Genomic DNA, 18010 nt, shown 5'->3' with positions numbered 1-18010 from the left:
CAGTATACTGATGCGGTAACAGTCATTCCACTTGGTAGGAGTTCCCAGTGAATAATACCATGAATATCCCACCAAACGGACAGCATAACTTTTTTCGGGTGAGGCTCTGTTTTTGGTGCCTCTATTCCTATTTCGTTTGGAGCTAGCCACTGACGTTTGCGTGTGTGATTTATATATAAGACCCATTTTCCATCTCCAGTGATAAGATGGTCCAACCAGTTGAATGTGCGGCGAAAAGACAGAAGTTGTATGCAGATATCGGCACGGCGGTTTAGTTGATCTCTATCAAGTTCGTGCGGTATCCAAACACTGTATTTGTAGTTTTTTCCCAACTCGTGTAAATGTGTTTCTATGGTGACATGAGAGCAGCCTAACTCGGTAGCAAGAGTACGACTCGTTAGCCTCGGATCTCCTTCAATTAAGGTTTTTAATTTGGCTACATCAATCTTCACCGGTCGACCAGACTTAGGTTGATCTGATAATGAAAAGTCGCCACTACCAAACCGCTGGAACCATCGTTTTGCCGTGGCCTCAGACACAACTTCAGGAGCAACACGCTGACATATATTACGCACTGCTTCGGCGGCTGAATGGCCAGACTGAAATTCATATAGTAAGCAATGCCTTACATGCACTTTTAATTCGTCCATTTTCTTCCTTATATTAGCTCGGCGACAGCTAGTGAATGACTGACGAGAAACTGTGCGACTCGCCCTTTATATACTTTCGACCATAGAAGATTCTAGAACTCTCTCAAAAATTTTATGTGGAATTCAATCGATCGCTCATTACTTTCTTACCAACCCAATAATTCAAAAAACGTCTCCTCAGTACATTTTGTATAGGAAGGACGTAAGACGCGCCCCCAGGCAGACGCGTCCGTTGCTCGCCGCAAGCATGCGTCTTATCTTATGAGCGTGGATGGTAGCTAACGCGACCGCGAGCGAGTGACGTAGGCCTGCCTGAATATCCTTCAATAATAATTAATTCATATTTTAACCTGTCAATACATTTTATTGCTGTTTATACGTTATTTATAATTGGGGCCAAGGTAATTATGGAATTGATGAGAAGAACAAAGTGACAAAAATATAGCAGACTAATTCTCTACATAATTTTGTAAATAAACAGAGATCCTAAAAAATCACTATGTTCCTTAAAAACATGTCTTGTGTCAGGTCAAAGATGATTTTGTAGATTTTTACATGTCTGCTTTTAAATGTTTGCAAGTACATTGGTTCCGTTACAGGATATGAGTCTTTTTAAATTTTTTACAATTCAGCACGCGCAAAGGCATTGTCACCTCATTAAAAAATATTATCTTATTTTATATTCTATCAGAAAAATATATTAGTCTATCTTCAAAGATCTTTACCTACCCAATTATTTTAAGTCCATACAAAATGTTGTCTTTGGAGTAATTGTACCACTCCGATATTAATTGTAATAAATGATTGTCTTTAAAATGTGTTAATATAAGTGACTAATATAACAATCCAAGTTTCCTTAACGCCAGCCACAGCTCTCAACTATGTATCAACACGGCGATAGTGTACATGCACCGGTTCTACGCGTTCCACTCCTTCACGCAGTTCCACCGCAACGCGATCGCTGCGGCAGCGCTCTTCCTCGCCGCAAAGGTAACTAACGTATAGACAAGTATGGCGCCGCGCACACTAGCTGCGGTTCTGCGTTCACGCAGTTCCACCGCACCGCGATCGCTGCGGCAGCGCTCTTCCTCGCCGCAAAGGTAACTAACGTATAGACAAGTATGGCGCCGCGCACACTAGCTGCGGTTCTGCGTTCACGCAGTTCCACCGCACCGCGATCGCTGCGGCAGCGCTCTTCCTCGCCGCAAAGGTAACTAACGTATAGACAAGTATGACGCCGCGCATACTAGCTGCGGTTCTGCATTCACGCAGTTCCATCGCAACGCGATCGCAGCGGCAGCGCTCTTCCTCGCCGCAAAGGTAACTATCGTATAGACAACTAAGGACTTCGTCACACTGCACTGCTTGTATTTAATGCAGAACTATTTAACCAGACAATTATCATAAATGCAAAACTATTTTGCCAGAAAATTATCATTAATGTAGAAGACCGTCAACCAAATGTTGAGACTAAAAAAGGCGGCAATTGTCTTCATAACTAACACGTGCTTTCTACACCTTGACTTTGGTGGAATCATCGACGACCTATAAAAATTGATTGAAAATGTAGAGGCGAAGGTTAAATTACCATAGAAATTAGAATTGAAGTTTCAAAATTGAAAAATTTTTCATTTTTGAAAAATAAAAAAGTACGTGTATCTTTTATTATTGAGTTCTTTCAAAGCAAACAATAAACATACCGGTCAAAATCATAACCCTCCTTTTGCGTTGCCGTAGTCGGGTAAGAAGTAGTACTGAAAAATATGAAATGTCAATTAGGTGCCATTTCTTTGTACCAAGTTTTGGTTGACCGTCTATAGTTTTCTAGAAAATTATCAATATTGACACTCAACTCAATCATTTGTTTGAATTTAGAGCATGAAAGAGTAATAAATGTAATGTTTTAGGTGGAGGAGCAGCCGCGCAAGCTAGAGTATGTGATAAAAGTGGCCCACGTGTGCGTCCATCGCGGCGAGGGGGTCAACGCCCTCACCACGGACCAGTACCAGGAACAGGTATGGCTTCCCAACCCTACACCTGTCGGCCTATACGACACCAAAGAACATCGAGTATTATAGAGTTACTGTCAAAGTAAAATGTGTAATCACAGTGCATAGACTGCCATCTCTTGACACAAGCTTAAAACTTTTGAACCTCAGTTTTGACAATTTGGCCAATTGATAACATACAACATACAAACACGCCTGTATCCCATAAAGGGGTAGGCAGAACACATGAAACTACTAAAGCTTCAGTGCCACTCTTGGCAAATAAGGGGTTGAAAGAAAACGAAACTGATACTGGCCAATTGATATGTGTTAAAATGTCAAATATTAATATTAGCGCCATCTAGCCGAGCGTTCCCCGAAGGTGTAACGCCATCTAGGTCACTGTACCTTTTTCTCTAGGGTTTTGAGGTACGTTTTTTTCTTAGACTTTATCCGTCTATACGATGTTACATAATTATGTCTTTGACGACACACAGCAACACGCTGAGATGAGTCCATTTCGTGGCACTTCATTCCTTTCTGTCTTGTTATTATGTGTATTTCGAACGCTTGCGTTGCGTCCAGCGGACGCCGGCGGGAACTAACGAGCGCGTGCGGATTGCGAGCGGAACGCCAGCGTTCGTCCGGCGCATCGCTATCATTGCGCTCCGCTAACGCTACGCTATCAAAACGCTTTATGTGTGGCGGAGGCTTTAGAATCACTTTATTTTACTATGTTAAAACTGAATCAAGCCATTTGAACGAAATATCAGTGTAGGCATCTAGAGTCACACACATCGTGGCAGCGATTTTGATAGCCAAGAGACTGCAGAAGTAGCAAACATCACTTCATAGAAGTTTATCATAACCCTTGCACAGATTATGCTAATTTAGTTTGGCCTGACTCGAGATTTGCCTCGACATTGCGTCCAGTGCGCGATCTACGATAGGGACTATTGTATTGTATTGTATTGTATTCGTTTATTTCAGACAGAACAGTCCATATTGTTACATTACGTTACATTTTTATTTAAAATTAAAGCTATAAAATTCAATAATTAATTTAAAATGAAAACTACAATTAAAACAAAATTAAATACGAATTAAATTAAATTAAATCAAACTAAATTAAATTATATCAAATTAAATTAAATTCAAAATTTCAAATTTCAAATTAAAAGTTAAATTAAATTCAAAATTAAAATAAATTTGTGAATATTAATATTATATAATAAATTAAATTAAATTCATTCAATAAAATAATGTCTATTGCACAATCATTTGTAACCAACTGGAGCGTAAGTCTTTACGGATATCATATTGCATAATAATTTGTAATTCCTACAAACAAAGGAAAGTCTATCTAGCTATGATCAGTTTTATAAAGATATAGAAGTCCAAGGACAGATGTAATGCGAAAAACATTTCCTTCTATTTTTGACCAAAGACATGTAACTTCGTATAGACGGATTAAGTCTAAGAAAAAAACGTACCTCAAAACCCTAAAGACAAAGGTACGGCGGCCTAGATGGCGATACACCTTTGGGGAACGCTCGGCTAGATGGCGCTAATATTAATATTGGACATTTTAACACATATCAAGCTAAGAATATGGGCCAAATTGTCAAGTAGCTTTATTTGACGTTCATATGCGCATCGTAATATGCCTACTTGAAAAATAAATATATCATTTTCAAGACTGAGGTTCAAAAGTTTTAAGCTTGTGTCGAGAGATGGCAGTCTATGCACTGTGATTACATATTTTATTTAGACAGTAACTCTCTACAATGCTTGATCCTCTTTGATTTTGAAACGTACGAACAAGTCTTGCTATTTCAGTCAGTACAAGACGTACTGACACTAGGCTTAGAATAAATTTAAAAGTGGAAAATGTCTGCCCTGGGTGAGACTTGAACTCACGGCCTCTGGATCGATACTCCAGCGCTCTGCCAACTGAGCCACCAAGACACTGACACACTGACACTGACGTACTGACACTGTCTCAATAAGCAAGACAAATACGAACATTTCCGGAAAAATACGAAGGAAAAGCTTTTCGCACTACATCTGTACCTATCCTCGTAAGGCCCAATGTACATTACAATGTACAATTGTACATAGTGTTGCAATCTAATTTTAACCTTCCATGAACTGAATAAAGTAGAATTGTTACATTGATTTTTGAAACAAACGAAAATCTTACCAATTTATTTGTAGAATAAGGTTCAAATTCAAAATGGAAAAACTATGGTGGGCCTTATGAGGCTATTGTGCTTCGTTCGAATTTGATGGCTAATGTAGATGGCGCTGTACGACTCCTTAGATTTAGATTTCTTTATTTCATGATAAAAAGTACACTATAAATTTGTTATTTTATATTCTCATCATGATCGTCAAAAGTTACATATATAACTTATATTACTTATAGTCTGTATGCAATTACAGTGTCGAATAAGTGCGTTTTCACACTATCCGATGTCAGATGTCGATGTCGGAAGGATTTCTAAGGTAAAAATCAAAGATGGCGGCTTAAATGTATAATATATAGTCTTACATCCGATATCGGATCGGATAATGTGAAAGGCACTAAAGCCTCCGCCACACATAAAGCGTTTTGATAGCGTAGCGTTAGCGGAGCGCAATGATATCGGTGCGCCGCGGAGCGCAATGATAGCGCGCACCGCTATCATTGCGCTCCGCTAACGCTCCGCCTACGCTCTCAAAACGCGCATGTGTGGCTGAGCTTTAACTGACAGGCTGTCTATCAAACGTTTTTCCCTTTAGACGCCAATTTACCACATTGCTACAGACTTCCAATCATTCCTTCTCTATGAAGAGTAATATTTTCAGGCGCAAGACCTAGTATTCAACGAGAACGTGCTACTTCAGACCCTAGGGTTCGATGTGGCCATCGACCACCCGCACACGCACGTTGTTCGCGCGTGCCACCTCGTCAAAGGTGAGGCGGTTTGCCTTGCTGCCCGCTGGCAGGGGAGTGGTTAGGCGCGGTTCAGGCTTGACTTGGCTTCCCATCGGGACTTGTCTTCCCATCCTGAGTTGTGTCAGGAGCGTACGACCTCTGGAGACGTGCGTAGGCTACGGTGACTGCTTACCGTACCGCTAGCGTGTGTAAAATAACCTGAGAATGAAATTTAAGTTGTAAAAACCTCCGACATAGTGAACAGGTTTTCATCAAATATACTTAGCTAAGAACACTCCCGACCAATTCAACTTTCAAACAAAAAAGTCCTAAGAGAGATAAAAAAACCCTAAAAAAGAGATTATCCTTGTAAGGCCCAATGTACATGCATAATGCACATAGTTGCGCAATCTAATTTGAACCTTCCATGAACTCAATAAAGTAGAATATCCATTGTTACATTGGTTTTTGAAACATGTGGAGGGATCTGTATAAGGTTATTCGTAGGGTTGTAAATAGAAAAAAAACCAAATGTTTTTTTTTCAGAATTATGAAAAAAAACCGAGCACCTTGGTTTTTTTTCTAAATATGGTTTTTTTTCAGATGAACAAATAATACGACAATAACGGTTTTTCGTGAGTTGTAACGTGTTTCAATAACAATAACGTACATTTTAATTCAGTATACAAACGTTTATTGGGGAATCCCCGATGCGGCGTGCAGCGTGGAGAGGCGGTGGTGTTGCCAACAGTAAATAGTGATAACTACAAACTACAGATTTCGTAAATGTTACTTTTATAAGACTAGAAATTAAAGTTATTTGATTAAATTCGTTTAATAGTTAACATTAAGTCTAAAAACCGTATAAAAGTATTAACTACTTTGCAAATTTTGAGATTTCGTACTTTAGAAAAAAAACATACTCCAGAAAAAAAACTGTTTTTTTTTCACGGTTTTTTTTCATGTTTTTTTTCAAGCCAGAAAAAAAACCGTTTTTTTACAACCCTAGTTATTCGAGTGTTTTTATTTTAGCTATAAGTACCTAGCACCATTTCAGAACATTTCAGTGCCGAAATGTAAATAAATAACCAAAAAACGAATTCACCCAAAAAGGTTTTTAAATAGAAATGAAGCGTTAGATATTTCAAAATTTATATTTAACAAAAAATTGAATAATTAAGAAGGTACTTGATTGCGTGGTATAACAATTAAACTCAAAATAATCATAAAATTAAGTGTCAAGGGAAAAAATCTGTATCAAAATAATGAAAAAAAAAAACTTCAGAGGATGTAAAAAACTATGGGAAGTCAAAAATTAACTGCTCAAACCAAGCCATGACCACTCCCGTACCGCAGAACTCACCCTTGCGACGCCCCTAAAATAAGGGTCTCAAAAAAAGAAAAGGCCACAGGCAATGTATGACAACATTTATGCGACAACCCTGAGGTATGTGCAACTTACTCGACGTATTTTGTGTGGTCACCCTTTCATTTTCACTCTTACATTAGTTTTTTTGTGTTTGGTAAATATGAGGCCTAAAATGTGAGAAATTATTATGATCTGCAAACCAGGGGGCCGATTTTTGAGTCTCACGCGTTCGAATTCAGAAAATTGACACTGTTTTTAACCGGTATTTTGGTGACAAAATTCGCCCCACAGTGTCCATGGCCGGCAGTGATCGCTTACCATCAGACAACATGTCTGCTTGTTTGCCTCCTATCATAACAAAATAAAGGAAAAAAATTACACCTCTGGCTGTACTCAAACGTGACCTTAGATCGCTAGCCCAGTCGGTCCAACTGAGCCACTGAGGCTCACCAGAAATGTGTGATTTGATATTTTTAAAATTAAATCAATGGTAAATTTAAGGATGGGCACGGATTGTAAAACAGGTAAAATCTCAATGCTGCTGACATTTTGAGACCCGTTCCATACTTATATTTATTTTATAGATCATTTTAGACCTCATTGTAAGCTTCATCCCCTACGTTCAGTTAATATTTTATCTGTAAAATAGTTTATTTTATATTTATAATTCATGATATGTTAGAAGCGAAGTAGTCTAAGAAAGATCATCAAAAGGAATTTATCTGTAAAGTCTAAAAAATAAACAAGTTTTTAAACGGCAGGGCATCAAAGCTCTTAATGCAAGCCGATTTGATTGTTTTAAAATATTATAATTATGTAGAATTATAATCAGTATTTTTACCTCGGCTGTTGCGATAACCCAAAATTAGTCTTGACCTCAACACACCACTTTTCTGTCTTTTCGGCATCGCCAAACTCACGGAAATCTACTTACAAAGAATTTTTTTTACAAATTATAATTTAAACCTACCTAGTAAGGTCAAATTCTTCTACATATTATCTTTAAGAGAAAATATGAGCCCTCTAAAATCTTGAATATCACCAAAAACCATCTTCATTTACCCAATTCACAATTATTTACCTTACTAACATATCTATCTCACACCCACAGCGCCGAAAGACCTCGCCCAGACGTCATACTTCATGGCATCCAACAGTCTTCACCTGACTACGATGTGCCTGCAGTACCGGCCGACGGTCGTGGCCTGTTTCTGTATACACCTCGCCTCCAAGTGGAGTAACTGGGCTGTAAGTGTTAGTGCTTTTGGGTTCATTTTTATTTGTATCTGTGTATTTTACGTATACATGTTTATTTATAAGTATATGGTCATGAAAGGTCACAACTTTGTGCAAAAAAAAATGATTGAGAGTCACATAACTAGATTTACATATAAGAAACAAGTGCATCGATTTTTATAGGGGCCGAGCGTGTCAGAATTTGCACTGGAGTTGTTACTTGCATATGATGTTTTAAATATATCTCAGGCCCTTGAGTGTTCATCATTTTTGTGTTGTTGCAATTAAATATCACGCAACGAGGCATTTTTAATGTTTTTGTTGACTTCAAACTTCGGTTCGGAATATTCGGTACCTGGCCACCGAATATTCGGCCAGCAGAATTTTACCTACAATTAAATCAGGGAGCGGGCGCGTCGTGCAGGTTTTGATTTGTTGCGTAGTGAACTTCGCGCGGAGTCCGTTTTAAGTGCAAAAAACTAGTTTTATTATAATTATTTCGTTCAAGGCAAAATGTATGTTTAAATGTTTTTTTTTTTTAATAATAAAAGGCTATGATTATACACGGTGTTTCCGGTATCACTCAAAACCTCAGACACCCCAACTGATTTTTATTTTTTTAAACTCATCTAGAGTATTCATCTTTTAATCTGATCGTTACTTTTTTTTAAATCGAATTTTTAATTTTCTGTACAGCTCTACTTGACTTTTAGCTCTACACTCAATAAAATAATTGCTAACTACCATCATAAACCATAAGTCTATTTATTTGTGTACGTTACTGCAACGACATAAGGTTTACCAATACACAGCTAAGATGTCACTGTAAAACACTTTAAAGCTTTGTCACAGTAAACTTCAAATTGGACAGGTAATCGCAGTAAGCAAATAAACTCAATATTCAAAATGACAAGGTTGTAATTAGGTACGAGTTCAATTTGTTATGACTTATGATAAACATTAAGATTAAACTGACAAACAACGTCAAACTAGTAGCGGAAAAAATAATCGTCCAAGTAACCGGCCAGTATTAATACCCCTAAATACTGAAAAAAGGTAAACAACCTCTAGCAATGCGATATACACAATGTTGTATTACGAGTACAATAGAATGGGCACGTAAAAAATAACTAATAATACTAATTTAAATAAAAATATTACCCCCATCAAGATATAGCTCAATCGATTCTACTCTCGATTCTGAACAAACTGTTTTCAGGTTTTTAGTGTTAAGTGAAACACGGTGTATATACCTATATAATACAACCGTAACTGTTTTTTTTTACATTTATATTTACCCCATTTAAAATCATTCAGTCAAAAATAGCACATGCGGTATCCGGCCGGATAGTACGTCACTATCCGGTATCCGGCCGAATATTAAAATAAGGGCCCAATAAGGCCGAATAGGCCGGATACCGAATAGTAACAAAATATCACTAATACTCAAGTATATAAGTTAGCAATAGATTTTTATTAGACGTGACGCTTTTCGGCATAGTAGGCATAGTCTTCCAGTATTATCGTCAATGTATTTTCAGATACCCCAATCAAACGAGGGCCGGCACTGGTTCTCATACGTCGACCGAACAGTGACCTCGGACCTGCTGGAGCGGCTGACGGCAGAGTTCCTGCACATCTTCGACAAGTGCCCGTCCCGGCTCAAGAGGAAAATGATGGAGAGGAACAGCAACAGTATGTGCATTAGAATAAATTTAAAAGTGGAAAATGTCTGCCTTGGGTGAGACTTGTACTCACGGCCTCTGGCACTTTTAAATGGGTAGACACGTTCGTTTTTCGTCACGTTCCTAAATTTGTCCGATTCTGCTTTCGTCAGCCATTCTTCATTCGTCAACTTAGTCTGCAGTCATTATCGTCTTTGACCATAATGAGTAGTTGGCTTTTTTCTTATTTCTACTCAATCGTTTTTCGTCATTTCGTCAGTTTCGTTCGGGCTTTACACTAACATATTGTGTATTTGCAGGCGGCAGCTCGCCACACTCGAGCGCGGCCCACGGCAGTAGCTCCGCGTCGCAACAGCGGCCGTCGTTGCCCAACGACGACTTTGACAAGTCGTTTGATAAAGGTAAGGCTTTCTGCTGATTTGATTTGGTTTTTTTGGAAATTATGTTCCTAAAAGTTCAGTAAAATCGGGTTTTAACCTACTGAAAAACGCTATTGTAGGTACTTTTGTGCATTTGGGAATTCATCATACCAAAGAGCATTATTTTTAGGGCTGGTTTTTCAATTGCCAGATAAATAATATCGGTCAGATAAATGTTACCTGTCATTGTCATTTATACGTGTGATGAGATGGATAGTAATAACTTTATCTGGTAGATATATTTATCTGGCGACTGAAAAACCGGCCCTTAAGAAAATAAAATTCGCTAAACTTACTCATGTGTAGTGTGCCAGGCCATATTGAACATGGCGACCCTGCCAGGACGAATAGTTGTCCTTTAGTCTCCACATCAGACATAACTTTCTTTAGGACATTCTAAAAATCTTATCTATTTAAATATCTATTTTGTGAGCAGGCGTTTACCGCAAACTTTAAGCATTTCGAGAACTAGTGCAAAGAAACTCAAAACATGTGTTACGTATGTGATAATAACGTCGAAGTAGTAGAACGTATGTTTTTGTACAGAATACGAGCGCGAGCGTCGACGCGCGCCCGCCGCCGGCGGATACGTGCCAGCCGCGCCCGCCGCCCCCGCGCCTAACAAGATCGACTACAACGCGTACAGGGAGAAGAGGGAGCGGGACGAGCGCGAGCGAGCGAGACAACAGCAGCCCTCCGCCGCGCGCCAGCCCGGGTGAGTGTACAGAATACCCAACCTGTGTAATAAGACGAGCGACTACAACGCCTATAGAAGAGAGAGCGTCGTGAGTTCGAACAAGGCAACGGCAGTCCGGGTACAGAATATCTGCCCTTTGTAATAAGGTGGACTACGGGAAGACCGATGCCGAGCAACGATGAATCACATTCACATGTTCTAAATACGATGCGGATTAATTTACAAAATTTGGATGTAGTGGTGGTTTATGACGTTCCGTTTTCCCTACAGGCAACAGCAACAACCCCCGGCTCGTCCCGCGGCGCCCCACCACCGGCCGCACCACCACAAGCCGCCGCCCTGGCCGCACCACAAGCCGCCCCACAAGCCCGCCCAGCCCGCGCCGCCCGCCCCACAAGCCCCCGCGCCCGCGCCCCCCGCCCCCGCTCCTGCCCCGGCCGCCCCGCAGCGCACGCGCCCCCCCTCGCTCTTCTCCCCCGACAACTCCACCGCGCCCGCGCAGGCCGCGCAGCGACCGCCCTCCCGACCTCCTCCGCAGCGCCGCCCCGAGCCCCGCCCTCAACCTCCTCCTGCCGCACCAGCTGCCGCCCCCGCCCTCCCCACACCCACAGCCACCCCTACCTCCCCCCGCCGCGTCGTGCGCGACATGCAGCCCCCCGCCATCCTCTCCCCGTTCTCCTCGCCCCCCGCTCCCACACCCGCGATCCCCCCGCCCGCCGCGCGCGACCAGCCTCCCCCCTCCCGCCCGCGCCAGCGCCAACACTCCAACTCCGAGCCCGAGCTCGTCCCGGTCGTCAAGAAGCTCGACGAGACCCCCGGCTACGAGAACGTCATCCGCGACTCCCAGCGCGGCTCCGCCATCCGCGCCAAGCCGCCCGACCGCCGCCCCGACCCCCTCCCGCCCGCTCGCTCAACGGCATAGAGACCGACCCCACCCTAGTCTCCAATCTGCTCAAGGAGAGTCTCGCCAAACCTGCACCTATCACGGTCGCCACCGAGCGCAAATCACCCATAGTAGAAGTCAAACGGGAACCGGTCGTCGAACCCAAGCGGGAGCCCGAACCGGTCGTCGAAGTCAAACGCGACCCGGAACCGGCCCCGGTAGCCCCGCAAACGGCCCAACCGGTAACAGAGGACGTACCCGACCACAAACATAAGAAAGAAAAGAAGAAAAAGGAAAAACATAAACACAAAGACCGGGACAAGTCGAAAGAGGAGAGAAAGAAACATAAAAAGGACAAAGAGCGAGAGAGAAAAGAAGGCAGGAAGGAGAGTCCCCCGCCGGCGCCGGCGGAGCCCGCCGCGGACGGGGCGTTAAGGATAACTATACCCAGGGAGAAGCTCGCCAGCAGCCCCGGCTTGAAGATCAAGATACCCAAGGAGCGGCTCGCGGCGCCCCCGCCGCCGCCCCAGGCGGCCGGCCTCAAGATCAAGATCTCCAAAGAGGTGCTGGAGACCTCGCGCAAGCGCGCCGCGCCGCCCACCGCCGCGCCCGCGCCGCCGCACAAGATGGCGCGCCACAACGGAGCGCCGCACCCCAAGGTAGGCTGGCCCCGCCCCCCCCTGCCCTACTACATGCTGCGCCCGCCGCCCCCGCTCTACTACCCCCACCCGCTCCCCATGCTGCCCCACGTGGACGGCTACTACTACGCGCCCCCCGTGTACCGGGGGCCCGCCCCCCCGCCCCCACAGCCGCCGCTGCCCGACGTGCCCCCGCCGGCTGTCCCGCCCCCGCCGCCGGAATGATCTCCACTGTACTCTGTGTCTTTAGGTATCTCAATAAGTGTAAACAAAAAGGCTCCTTACGCCAGTGGGGGGCAAATGGAAACGTCACACGACCAAATGTGTCGCTAACTTCAAACGAATAAATCCATTCTAGTATAAGGTTCTTTATCTTTCACATCATAATACATTTTTTTATATATACAACCTTAAAGCAGAATGGATTTAGCCAAGTTTGTAGTTAACCGACACAGATACAGATGTAGTGTGAAAAGATTTTCCTTCGTATTCTTACGAAAACATACGAACGTGTCATGCTATTTCAGTCAGTCTCTGTACAAGATGTACTTGACACTATTTGAACTAACATGACGAACGTTTCCGGAATAATACGAAGGAAAATCTACGCACTACATCTGCACCCCTAAGGCACTGGTCCCACCGCGAGCTATTAAGCTATGAGCTATCAGCTATAAAAACGAACAAAAGATAGTCGCTCCCGTGCAAATAAAACAGACACGGCGATGTTTATAGTTACTCGCCCAGCGGTGAGCTATCAAAATCGCCGTGTCTCTTTTATTCGCACGGGAGTGCTTATCTTTTGTTCGTTTTTAAAGCCAAGCTCATAGCTTACTAGCTCGCGATGGAACCAGTGCCTAAAGGCTAAATGCAAAGGGTAAACGAAAACATTACACGACCAAATAAGAAGGTTAAAGATCTCTGTGACAGATTTGCTTGGCTTTTACATTTGGTTGGTTTACCGACATGTAACTACCCGAAATTTACAAGTAATTTGTTTCCGTTCTTTTAAATACCTAAAAGTACAGAGTATAAGTATAACTTATCGCGTGCTTGCCATTATTTCATTTGACATAATTGTAATTTAACATACGTTACTACGGTCTTCTACGTCTTCTTAATGGTTCAATCATGACTGTCATTCAAACTGTAAATCATACTTTTGAACTATCCGCTCAATGAGTTTTTTCTGTATGTTTTTTTCTTCAGACGGCGCTAATGAGGCGCCAAATCTTTCTGCCAGAAAACTAGAATACACTATTCATATTACATCCACATTTATTTGATTAGCGGATTTTGAAGTTTGCTGTCAGAAAAACCTGACGCCTCAGTCGGCGCCTGGCGAAAAAAACGATTCAGAAAACGCTCATTACTTTTGGCAACTGTGGTTTTCAGCTAACATCTTTATTTTACATACAATAGAGTCGTAGAGTACAATAAACGGCCATAAAAAATGCACATCGATTTTTCGTCTTCGTAGAGCGTTGTCTCTTTCTTGCTTATGTGACGTTAATTGTCTCTTTCCAAAGGCCGATGTGAATTCTTTATGGCTGTAGAATTTACTGAAAATTATAAAGCACGGGACTAGATATAATATTTACAATCCGACTCAATTATAATATTCATCAGCACGCTGTAGTCAATTATAACCTTGTAAGGCCCAATGTACATTACAATGTACATAGTGTTGCAATTTAATTTGAACCTTCCGTGATATGAATAAAGTAGAATTTCCATTGTTACATTGATTTTTGAAACAAACAAAAATCTTACCAATTTATTTTATTTATTAAGTTCAAATTCAAAATGGGAAATCTAACTAAGGTGGGCCTACGAGGTTAATCAAGATGAAAAGACATTAACGCGCTACTGTTCATTGGATAAATACGATCTATATTTACCCGCGGTCGTGGCAAGCCTTAGATGGAGAGATGACATCCGCCACCTAGCTGGCGATAACTGGATGCGTGGATTAATGGAGAGGAGGCCTATGTCAAAAGACGGGCGCTTTAAAGGCTGCTATAGATAGATATTTACTGAGACATTAACATAGAGGTATAGAAGAGCAAGAAATACTACGCCAACCCCAAATGAATGGGATAAGGGCAAGCGAATGAAAGTAATAAAACTGTTATTATTAGATGACTCGTTAAAATATGAATAGGATATACTGTAACTATAGTTGCCGTTAAAATGTTGTACTACCTCTTGTATCACTCACTCACTCCATCGTAGGCCACGTCTTTGCCTTTGGCTAGTCTGTGGTCAAGAGTAAGCCCATTTATAAAAAAAAAAAAGTATTTTCATTATTTACTTCAGTTTCACTTTCACATTATTCACTTTGAAGAAAGTAACAAAGAGAATTACAGTTATGTCAAATAATATTGTGGCAAGCGTACGGCTCAAACTACAGCATGGTTTTTGAGCAATCTTTCAAACTCTTAAGTCTGGTGGAATGTTGTACAAAGATATATTTATATATATTTACACGTTTCTAAGGATAAATTTTACTGCCAAATTATATCGCGTTACTTATTTATTAGTAGTCGTTGGTTCGTTTATATAAACACGCAGTGGAAGACAGATCTTTAAGAAAATGCTGGTTTATAAAAAAATATAACATTATATTTACAATCTTTCCACTGTTCGTTTATTAATTGTTAGACAGTAAGGTATGCTCTGTACATTGCACAAATAACATAAAAATACTCTTAGCATTTGATACTATAAATTTATTTACTATACAAAATACATATCGTCACTACTTTTAAAAAATCTCGTATCTCACGCTGCTCCTCAAAGTTAAAACGCAGTAAGTCTATATGCATTCCATACATTGATAGACGAAGATACAAGTTTTTTTTAAAGTAGTGACGATATATATAATCTTCGTTATACAAAACTATACCATGCACTATTTACTTGTGCACTTGACATAGTTGTTGATATATTATGTTTCCTGCTTTCAATCAATTGATATGATTTGACTAAATCATCATTTCTTTTAAAATATTATTTTACCGAAATGATTTGGAAGTATTCAAATTAATATAACACAATTATTATAATGTGCATTATATGTATATTTTATCGAAAAACTAGTTATATATTCTTGTACTTATATTTACTCTATACAGCTTTCTGTAATTAATATATTAATGTTTCTAACGTAAGATATCTTTCACGTCCATATAATTGACCTATATATCTCTAAGAGCTTTTACAAGTATACTATATATTTATCATATTTTATATCAATTTTTATTAGATATTTAATGTTTGAAGTATAAGAGATCTCTGTGCAATGTATATAACAGGTAGACGGCTACTAAGTAACCTATTAGATCACAATATAATGTATCTATATATCTTTATTTATTATTTATAGGATAACATCGAATTTACTAATAAAAGTTGTGGCTAAATTTAGGAATCTTAAAATGTGACTAGTTGCTAAATTATGATCAGAACTATAAATGCGTTTTTGCAAAAAAAAAAAAAAACAAATTAGAACAATATAATTAAGTATAAAATATATTGTGAAAAACCAAGTCGGTCACGATCTCCTTTTTTAAAAACTGGCTGAAATAATAATAGTAATACATCTTCCTTAGTGCATAAAACATTCACCAATCAGTGTTTTCTTGTAGCATTCGTCATTGGTTCTTATTAGTATTTCTATAGAATAAAATAAAAAAAATATTACAGAATTCCATTAAAATTCTTCCAATATTTTGAGCAAAGTCTCAGACAGAATCACCATATGGTTCTTTTAAACCTTATTGGTATGGAACCCTAAAAATAAGAACCTTAAAAATTTACTCATAAAAAGTGCAAATAATTTTATTCACCTTTACAATCCGTTTTTCTTATACACATTACATCATATACTATACATGCACACTTATATCATAACCACTTATCAGGGTGTCTGCATTCTGCAATCATATTTAAAATGAAAGGACATATATCCTAAGAATGTTTGTTTATTTGTTAAATACACAAATTATATAGTGTACGCAAAATATTTACACATGTATGACGAGTGATTTGATATTTTAGCAAAATATGACTTGCCTATAAATACAATCATCATATTTAATAAAATACCTACTGCGTACAAAACAAAACTTGAACATGCTAGTAAGAACAAAGTTTAAAAAACTAGGTAATGATTAAAAATCTCTTCGAAAAGAGGATCTCCCGAACATAATTTTAGAGAATAAATAATTTCAGCCAGTTGCTCACTGACCTTAGGACATTAAATGTCCATTTCTCAGGCACTGGTCCCACCAAAGCGCGTAAGCAAGGCGATAAAAAACGAACAAAAGATAGTCACTCCCGTATAAATAAAAGACACGCCATGATAGCGCAAACGAGTTATAGTTCGTCGCCGAGCGATGAACTGAGGAGTGTCTTTTCAAAAGGGCTTATTTCCACTTTGAACTTTTTTTGGGAAATCGAGAAAAACATAATTCCACGGTATTGATTTTGAAATTAATATTTAATTTGCAAAATTGTAATATTGTAAGTTGACGTTAATGCTATAATTACATCAAACGCAACATATGTACCTAAATAAATATTTAATTACCATATGTTTTTGAGAATTAAGCACTTTTGATGCGAACTCTTGGGAATTAAGCCCTTTTGTTGTGGCTTTGTAGCGTAAATGTTATTATTTTAAAATAGTTTTATTTTATTTTTGGATTTGTATTAACGTTAGTTGATATGAATGTTGTTGTAATACATACATTGGTTTATCCACATAAATAATCATTACACATTTTTCAAAATGTGTTCTAAACTTTGATGTTAATCTTTTTTTTAAAGATCAAGGCGAGATTTTTTGAACTTTTATCTCAAAACAACGCGTACTTTTCTATACTAAGAACAACTGCATTTATAGTTAAAAAAAAAGAAAAAATAGAAATAAGCCCTTTTGAAAAGACACTCCTCAACTATGGATCGCTCTCTATTTTATTTACACGGGAGCGACTTTCTTTTGTTCGTTTTTTATCGCTGATGGCTCACAGATTACTCGCATTCGGTGGGACCAGTGCCTTAATAGAGTAACTACAACTATAGCAACTGAGGCATATAATTTAGATAGTATAAAAATGCATATGGTAATCATTTAAACATTCCTTAAAGTTTAATTATGCTAGGTGTATTAAAACGCGAAAATATTTTTATGTAGTAGTTGGTATCTCATTCCAAGTTTATAATTGTGTACATCATATTATTCATATTATATTTGTCACATACAGACTAATTATATAAAATATAATTAAATATAAAGTCAAAGCTAGATTGCTTGCGTGTGAAGCTTTTCTGAACCTGAACATTACCATATCAGCTTTAATTTAAATTTAAAATAGTATATTATATAAAAAAATAAAATTATAATCTAGCTAAGTAAAACTAATGCTTGCTCAAGAACATAAAAATGTAAAAAAACAGGGTCTAAATGAATGTTCCTTTTAATCACAGCTTTCGTGTTTTGCTATAAAATGTTATACAAA

The 18010-nt window shown here is 39.4% G+C and overlaps 1 protein-coding gene across 1 annotated transcript in view; it reads left to right on the top strand.

Annotated features, from left to right (window-relative positions):
• The window catches only part of LOC125238614 (cyclin-T-like), a 70272-nt gene that overhangs the window by 18695 nt on the left and 33567 nt on the right, over positions 1-18010 (top strand). The window contains 9 exon segments of the mRNA XM_048145974.1: positions 1523-1640; positions 2558-2665; positions 5489-5597; positions 8039-8175; positions 9705-9858; positions 10148-10249; positions 10814-10982; positions 11235-11869; positions 11872-12506. Coding sequence (XP_048001931.1) covers positions 1523-1640; positions 2558-2665; positions 5489-5597; positions 8039-8175; positions 9705-9858; positions 10148-10249; positions 10814-10982; positions 11235-11869; positions 11872-12506 — 2167 coding nt within the window.

Source organism: Leguminivora glycinivorella, chromosome 24 (genome assembly GCF_023078275.1).
Source record: "Leguminivora glycinivorella isolate SPB_JAAS2020 chromosome 24, LegGlyc_1.1, whole genome shotgun sequence".
In the NCBI taxonomy this organism is placed as follows: Eukaryota; Metazoa; Arthropoda; class Insecta; order Lepidoptera; family Tortricidae; genus Leguminivora; species Leguminivora glycinivorella.
The sequence above is the reverse complement of the archived record's forward strand: the minus strand, read 5'-3'. Positions and strand labels throughout refer to the sequence as shown.